At 33.8% G+C, this 8,928-nt stretch overlaps 1 protein-coding gene across 2 annotated transcripts; it reads left to right on the forward strand.

Annotated features, from left to right (window-relative positions):
- Positions 1–7,381: 7,381 nt before the first annotated feature.
- On the forward strand, positions 7,382–8,657 carry LOC110792966 (CEN-like protein 2). Of its 2 annotated transcripts, none has more exons than XM_021997789.2 (4): positions 7,382–7,646; positions 7,830–7,891; positions 7,997–8,037; positions 8,232–8,657. In XM_021997789.2, the coding sequence occupies exons 1-4, from the start codon at positions 7,452–7,454 to the stop codon at positions 8,414–8,416; spliced, it is 483 nt and encodes a 160-aa protein (XP_021853481.1). In that variant the 5' UTR covers positions 7,382–7,451; the 3' UTR covers positions 8,417–8,657. The 2 variants fall into 2 exon arrangements, with proteins under 2 accessions (XP_021853481.1, XP_021853480.1); XM_021997788.2 differs by having other exon boundaries at positions 7,393–7,646; positions 8,190–8,657.
- The last annotated feature ends 271 nt before the right edge of the window (positions 8,658–8,928 follow it).

Raw genomic sequence — 8,928 nt, forward strand, 5'->3', positions numbered from 1 at the left:
TTTCCGACCAAATTTTCCGACTAAACAAAATGTAGTCAGTAAAATATAAATTCACCGACTATTTAAATTGTAGTCGTTAAATTTGCTTGTTACCGACTAATTTGAAGTAGTCGGTAATGTACGACCACTTTTCAGATAAATTACGACCACTATGCAGTCGTGAATTAAAGTCGACCATTGGGAAAAAGTAGCGACTACTTTTACCGACCAATTTTATTACCTACTACCTTTTGTAGTCGGAATTTACCGACTAAAAACTGTTAGTCGTAAAAAAAGATATATACCGACTACTCTGTAGTTGGTAAAAAAGTTAAAAAAAAATTAAATAAATAAAAATATTAACGACCAATGATGATGACCAAAATCTGGTCGTTATTCTTAACATCAGACCACCTCTCATGTTTTGGTCGGTTAATTTCACCAACTTCAATTCCAGCAACTTCAAAACAACAAACAAGAGCCTTTTATCAAAAAGGTTCAGATCTGAAATTCAAACTCACACCACATAACCTACCGTCGTCGGCATTATATATTATCAAAGCTTTGTACTCCATAGTTCGTGTTTTGAATATTGTGGTCGCAAGAATTATAGTGAATAGCAGGCCGGGAAATTGAATATTGAGGAGCGCGGATTATATATATATTGAATAGCAGTTAACGACTACTTAAGTGGTCGTAATTTTTAAGATGATGTAGTGGCAGGATTTGTATTTTTGCGACTATTTTTGTAGTCGCTAAAAAACGACTACTATAGTGGTCGTGAAATACCGACTACATTTTTAGTCGGAAGTTTAGCGACCACTATAGTAGTCGCTAAATTTCCGACTACAAAGTTAGTCGTTAAAATAACGACCACAATAGTAGTTGGAAATCACCGACCACAAAGTAGTCGTTATTTTAGCGAGTAACGTTGTAGTCGGTAATTTCCGACTACTTCTGTAGTCGTGATTTTAGCGACTACTTTGGTAGTCGGCAATTTTGCAACAACAATTTAGTCGGTAAAGTAGTCGTAAAAATTTAACGACTACTTTTCAGTCGTATTTTCCTAATATACCGACCAGTATTATTCCGACTGCTCTCTACTGACCACTTTTAGTCGCAAAACTATTTAGCGACCAATTTAACCATTTTTCCGACCATTTTTGTCGGTCGGAAAAATGAAGATTTCTTGCAGTGATGGTCAACGATAAGCTGAAATCTATGTCGCCTCGTCGGAGCACCAATCAACATTCCAACACTGCTGCAGGCTGCAACCCAATTACCTGCTGTACAAACTCTCGCTAACCTCAAGACCAGCCCTCTTGCTAATTGGTTCGATGTTTTTGCTATAATCGCATTTCACGTTTTAGTTGTTTGTTTTTGCTAAATAAAGAAAAATTACGAATGATAAGTTGACCTTAGCATTCTTGAGTTGTGGAAATAGATGATTGTTTTCATTCGTATATGTTATTAAATTATAAACTCCAGTAACATGACTCAAAGACTATATTGGTTGATTTGTTTTTTTTTTAAAGCTCAAACTTTTAAAATTCTAGTTTAATCTTACATTAAGCATCCGGTTAATTATTCCAGGATTTACAATTAGTGCAGTAGGTTGATATAGTACTAACTTCTTAATGATATTGTGGCATCTAAATAATTGGTATAGTAGATTAATTAATAGGAAAAATTACTTTAAATAATCCAATCTTTCGACGATTTTCCATTAATAATCCAACCTTTGGATTATTATCTAATAATCCAACCTTTGTACCCCATTAACTTTTATTACACACATATGACCGTTTACCTGCTAATAAGGTCACCTCTTATTTTTATTAAAAAAAACATTTCAAAAAAACTAAAAAAACCTTTAGGAAATACAAAATTATTATATATTTTTAAATCATTAAATCATTAACTCCTCCCCTCTCGTTTCTCTGTGTCTCTCATATCTCTGTCTCTTTCCTTTGTCTTCCCCACATAAATTTTCACCATTTCGTCAATCATCAATGCCATTCACCACTTGGGTTTCGAATTGTCATCATTTTTTCAGATACTCGAAGCCCATATTCGCACAAGCCAACACCAGGTTTACAAAAGTCCCAAAAAATCAAATTAGGGGAAAAAATTCGGATTCCTGTTCAAATAATTTCAGGAAAATGTTGAGCAATCCTATTCGCATTGCACATAAATCTTAGTATTTCTTGTTTAATTTCTATCAATTTTTTTCTTTTACAATTTGGAGCTTTAATTACCGTCGTCGGAATTCGAGGATGAACTTCTTACATCGCCGAACTTCTTACTTCTTAGATTGGCGCTGCTACCACCAATCTACCCCGCACCTCCGCCGCCGCCACTGGTGGACTCATTTGATCTTCATCATCTACAATTTCATTTCCCTCGATCGTCAATAATTATCTATTTTTTCCCCCTGTTTTTTCGATTACTTTGCACTAGTTGTTGTAATTGTGCTTCTGGTTGCAATTATATTGTTGCGTGAGTTATTGTTGAGGTGTTGCGTTGGACTATTGGAGTTTATTATGAGTGTGGTGTTGTAGGAATTAGTAGGTGTTGATGGTGGGTGAATTGTTGTCGAATGCAGGAGGGATGACTGATGAGAGGGAGGAAGGATGAATGAAGGGAAAAAAAGAAAAAAAAAGTATTTTTTTTATAACGAATTGTTACATGACACGTGTATTAGTTACCTGCTGCATCAGGTTGGTGACCGGTTGGGTGCAATAAAAGTTAATGGAGTACAAAGATTGGATTATTAGATAATAATCGAAAGATTGGATTATTAATGGAAAATCGTCGAAAGGTTGGATTATTTAAAGTAATTTTTCCTAATTAATAAGAGGTTTTATTTGATTGTAGATGAGGGGTTACACAATGATTTGGAAGTGAGTTACTAGTTCGGGATATATGGCGTTTAAGGTAATTTTCAATGTCCATCATCTTTGAATCCCGTTAAGAAAAATATTTTGGACATGTCTATGTGCTAGGGAGACTAAGTGTTATTTATATAAGGTATACGATTAGAGTTTATGGGAATGTATTACAGTACTAGTATTACGATAAGACTGTTGTTTGAAAACCATGAATACTTTACAAAAATGGTATGTGGACATGTTTTATAAAGTGCAGTATATTAATTAACTTTTGACTAAGTGTTCTTGTTATACCTTGATTGTGGTGATAAGTTGCTGCGTTTAATGACCTCTTTAATATCAGTTCGCGAGTAAGGCAAATAGACGCCAGTGTTGAGAATTATATTAGCAGGTAGATTATGCGGTCGAATGAGTAGATAATTTTGGACTGTGACATTGGTAATTATTTCGTGGGAGTACTTGTATTATGTGTTTTGGTCTTGTTAAAATATTAAATACGTAAAGTGTAATTTCAAAGGGAAAAGCCCATAAGGGTTAGGAACAGGTTGCCCTTCTAGATGTTGTTCTATCGGTGCACTTTAGTGGAGACCCGGTAGGCTTCTAGTAGGTTTCTATTATTCTGTATTAAACTTTCTGCTTAGTCTTTCTCCTAATTCTATTGGTGCGCGGTCGCGGAGACCCATAGTCAATTAGTGAGGGGTGTGCACACTAGGGACATTCTGTACTCATCTTACTTGGCCATTCTCAAGGGCTACGCGCAACCCTTAGCGTTCTCTTTCCCTCAATTAATTAATATTGATCTTATGTGATAAGTTAATAATGGAATTATTAAATGGGTACTTGTTGTTTAATTATTTATTTTATATACTCAAAACGTTTTCAAAACTAAAATTATTTATTTTACGGGATGGAGTTGGAATTACTCAGTTTATCTGATTTTTGGGAGTTCGTCTCTCTTGTCTCTTTTCTATTTATTTTTGCAGGTTGGTAAAGGTACTTGGCTACAATTGAGGAGACGCTTAGAATAACCACCTAGTCAAGAGACAATTTCTATTTCAGTTTAAGTTGGATTTGTTCTTTATTTTATGGGATTTGGTTGTAATATTTTATTGGCCGCCTTTAGACCACTTAGTTAATTTTGACTTTAATGGTTAATTTTAAATTGTTTGTTGCTTTGCATTTATTTTCTAAGGAGAATAAATGTAGCAGTGACACTCCCAAGGTTTGGACGATGATTTTATGAAATAAAAACAGGGTTTTTGATTATATAAAAGGTCCAAATTTTGGGGTGTTATAGCGTCGACCTAGGGCCCAAGCCGAAAAGGGGCCCAAAATAAAAATCTGTACAGTATATTACTATAATTACAATATACTCCGGTGGTGAAACATTTTTTCTTCGGTGGTGAGTTGGATGAAGAAGTTCTTTCGTTCGACCTTAGACCTCAGGTTCGATCCTTCACGTCCGCGTCAATACATTTATTTTGCTGATAACAACTTTCCCATCTTTTGTCTTGTGCATTCAATTTTATTTTTATTTTTTAGCTTGTGTTTTTTTTTAATATTCACTTTTATTTTTGAGAAATTAATTTTTTCATTCATAATATTTATATAATTTTTAAGTTATTGAAACTCTCTCTTTTGTATTAGCATTATGTTTAAGACAAATAAGTCCACATCGAGCCTACGTACGTAGTGCTTGATATCTAATTTAGTTTTTAATACTCAGTTGTAATTCATGTAAATATTTGTGGACTGAATCTATGTTAGATAGTCTTGAAAAATCAAATTTCAAACTTTAACGAAGATACAAGTAAATTAAGAACTACTAATATAAAGACATTGATACTAATACTTCTCTTGCTACAAGATAAATCTAATTTTTTTTTGGATCATATAATAACCCTATTTTTGGATGTTGACTATCTAATACTCCGTCTATTTTACTAATAGATTGCAAGAATTTAGAGAAGATTAATGAAATTCTAGAAAGGCATAAGTAAAATATTTATTGATTTGAATTTGAATATGTAGTTGATTGGACGAACATTTTGTCGCATGCATCTTTTTCCCAATGGTATAACTATATATTTCAGTTATCTGTCAAACATATCATTTCGGAAGGGGACCTAATCCTTGATTTCGCCTAGGGCCCGAACAAGTGACCGGGCCTGTCTATAGTTTAACATTTACATTGTATGTAAGGGAAATTAAACTATTGTTCTTTCAAATATATATATATATATATATATATATATATATATATATATATATATATATATATATATATATATATATATATATATGTTAGATTATGATCCAAATTAATATTTATTTTGTTAGAGTTTTTTCTAGGAGTCAGTTACCTAGTGGTTTACTAAGCATGGGTTAATGGAAATAGTGGGTCAAAGTTAATGGGATAAGTTTTTCTGGTTAGTGGGCCATCATGGGATTATTATTCCTTGATTTTAGGTTTATTAGTTTTTGTTAAGTAGTATAAATATCTCTATTGTACGTTACTTTTATTCATCAAGCAATTATGTTGGGCTATTTATCTCACTCTCTCTTTCATGTATATTTTTACAACATGGTATCAGAGCATCAGGTTAGATCCAAACATAAAAAAGAAAAAGGGAGAGGGTGAGAGATAGGAACAAACAACGTAATTTGTTCATAGTACACGAAAAAAAAAAAGTTTGTGAGTTGAAGGAAAGCACCGTAGCTTTCTCTATTATTGTGGGAGTTTGTGTGTGACTGAATTAAATTGTTTAGGAGTATAGCAATTAATGGTAGTAGTTCTAATTCTCAGCCCCTAATCCCATTGTTTAAGGGGGAGAATTATCATTTATAGAGTCTCAAGATGAAAACTATGTTCAAGTCTCAAGAGTTGTGGGATATGGTGGAGAACGGGTATAAGGACCGGCAGAGGCACCGGCTGAACCAGATCAAAGTCTACGGGAAAATAGGAAGAGAGATGCAAAGGCTCTGTTCTTTATCCAATCGGCATTGGATGATGAAATTTTCCCACGAATTTTCGTTGCATCAACATCGAAACAAGCCTGGGAGATTATCAAGCAAGAGTATTTTGGTGATAAGAAGGTAATTGCTGTAAAATTACAAACTCTTCGTACACCATTTGAGAGTTTAACAATGACAAAGAAAGAATCAATTCAAGATTATTTGTCTAAAGTGTCTTCAATTATTAGTCAAATGAAAATATATGGTGATAATATCTCAAATGAGACAATTGTGGGCAAGGTATTGAGGAGTTTGACTAGTGATTATAAACATATTGTGACTGCAATTTTAGAGTCTAAGGACATGTACATATCAACTTACACATTTAATGAGTTGATGAGTTCATTAATGGCTCATGAGGAGAGAATGGATAAGTCTACGGATGAAAACGTCGAGGAAAAAGCCTTTCAAGTTACGGGGCAAATGTCGAGTGATTGGTATTATGGTGAAAGTCGTGGTCGTGGTATGGGTAGTCGTGGTTGTGGTCGTGATGGAGATGGTCGTGGTCGTGGTCGATTCGAAGGACAACGTCAATCCATAAGTAGCGTTCAATGCTACTATTGCAAAAGGTATGGTCACAAAGAAGATAGGTGTTGGGATAAGCAACGTGTTGAGAAAGAACAAACCAATTTTGTTCAAAATGTCGAAGGAGTAGAAAGTAACCTCTTCTAGTCGTGTGTTCTTGTTTGTCGAGAGTTCGTGTTGAGATTAAAAAAAAATGTCAGAGTTCAAGTCGGAGTCCACAATATGGATCATTGAAGACTATAACAAGGTTGAGCAATTGTACGTGATTTTGAATCAAGGGAGGATGTTAGATTATGATTCAAATTAATATTTATTTTGTTAGAGTATTTTCTAGGAGTCAGTTACCTAGTGGTTTACTAAGCATGGATTAATGAAAATAGTGGGTCAAAGTTAATGGGATAAGTTTTTCTGGTTAGTAGGTCATCATGGGATTATTATTCCTTGATTTTAGGTTTATTAATTTTTGTTAAGTAGTATAAATATCTCTCTTGTACGTTACTTTTATTCATCAAGCAATTATGTTGGGCTATTTATCTCACTCTCTCTTTCACGTTTATTTTTACAACACTTTTGTCGTCATTGGGTCATGAAAAATTCTAGCTGAGCTCAAATAGTTCAGAAACTATATAGGCTCACTAGCACCCTTTCTTGAACCATATAAAGAGAATATTAGTGCGGGAAAAGTAAAGCTACATACATTCACCTTTCAGTCTTTCACCATATACGTCTTTCAGAGGGATCAACTTTTAATTGAACGGGCCTGACAGTCTGACACCCCTAAATGTTTTGACTGAACTCTACTTAAAAATTACTTAAGCAAAAATACAAATTAATTGAGTGTATACTACGTATTATATTCTGATTCTACTCCTATTGCTTACGTACCTATAATTTATTTTGAAGCTCACATCCTGCATACTCCCTATGATTAAATATAGCCTTTTCTGACCACTATATTTCTATATATATATAGAATATAATGAGGTCCTCTCTTACCTTATATACCGGCCTTTACAAAGTATTTCTCTCCCTCTCTAGAAAATGGCAAATTTAGAACCCCTAATCCTTGGAAGAGTTGTTGGGGATGTTATAGACCATTTTATCCCAAGTGTGAGAATGTGTGTCACTTACAACAACAAAAGAGTTTACAATGGTTGTGAACTCTTACCTTCTTCTGTCACCTTCAAGCCTAGGGTTCAAGTTCTTGATGGTGACTTGAAATCATTTTTTACCTTGGTATGTATTTCTACTTATTTTATTACTATTTATCTTAGTAATATTACTAAAATTAGCAAGTTTAGGCATTCTATTCCAATTTAAACTTATAGTAATATTTAAGCATATTGCATCATACAAGAATCTACATATATTTAATTTCTTCTCTAACCAGGGTTTATGTGTTCTTTTCCCTTCTTGTAGGTCATGACGGATCCAGATGTTCCGGGACCGAGTGATCGTTATCTTAAAGAGCATTTGCAGTGGTATACTCCTAATAAATTAAAAGCCAAACAATTATAGTTGGTATTTATTAAATAAGTAGTGTAGAAACTTAATGACTTAAAATGATTTGGCTATATATGGTGCAGGATAGTCACAGATATTCCAGGCACAACAGATGCTACGTTTGGTAAGCCATATATGTCTGAAATTAAAAGTACAAAACATATCACATAATCACGTACTATATCGATCAGTAATACAAATTAAAGAGATTTTAATCGGATAAAATTAATAAAACAAATACTTTAATTATAATGGTTATACACATATATGTGATAGGGAGAGAGATAATGAGCTATGAGTTGCCAATGCCAAACATAGGCATACACAGGTTTGCGTTCATCCTGTTCAAGCAGATCCGTAGGGGCAGTGTGGTCGCACCTGGCAATAGAGATCGATTCTGCACCAAATTATTTGCTGAACAGAACCAACTTGGTCTTCCTGTTGCTGTTGTCTACTTCAATTGCCAAAGGGAGACCGCTGCTCGAAGCCGCTCAGTTAGGTAGCAAGCTGGGTTAATTATGCAAGGATAAGACTGATCATGATATATTGATATGTCATATGCAATATGTCAGTGATCTTAGCTAGTTAGCTAAAAGAAGAAGAGTACGTGGAGTACTTAATTATCTTAATTATTTAATTAGTTATGGTTGAATGTAATGTTATGCATTTGCATGATTAATATGTGTATTAGTTACACCTAGCTTGTATCATCTTTTCAATAATAATATTCACCAACCATTGTTACTTGTGGGGCCCAATGCAGATTAGAGACCCCTTATCTTAATTTAATGCTAGTTTTCTTACATAATCAATCAAACAGACCCGACCCGGCCTCTCATGTAGATAAATGGTCCTTGATCAAGTTTTAGTTTTTTTTAGCAGCGTGTGATATGTAGCATTGATGAATAATTTCCAACATTTAGCAAATTATAAATTGACACTTTCTAACCAACACCAGATTCATCTAATTGAATCGGTTGTTTTTTATTTATTTTACTATTTTTCTAACCAAGAC

This window comes from Spinacia oleracea, chromosome 4 (genome assembly GCF_020520425.1).
Source record: "Spinacia oleracea cultivar Varoflay chromosome 4, BTI_SOV_V1, whole genome shotgun sequence".
Lineage (NCBI taxonomy): Eukaryota > Viridiplantae > Streptophyta > Magnoliopsida > Caryophyllales > Amaranthaceae > Spinacia > Spinacia oleracea.

What these genes read in the sequence shown, in the direction of transcription:
- LOC110792966 (XM_021997788.2), top strand. Translation starts at nt 7,452, where the DNA reads ATGGCAAATTTAGAACCCCTAATCCTTGGAAGAGTTGTTGGGGATGTT. An exon ending in TGAAATCATTTTTTACCTTG is followed by an intron (nt 7,647 to 7,829) that starts GTATGTATTTCT and finishes CCCTTCTTGTAG; the next exon opens with GTCATGACGGATCCAGATGT. An exon ending in CTTAAAGAGCATTTGCAGTG is followed by an intron (nt 7,892 to 7,996) that starts GTATACTCCTAA and finishes TATATGGTGCAG; the next exon opens with GATAGTCACAGATATTCCAG.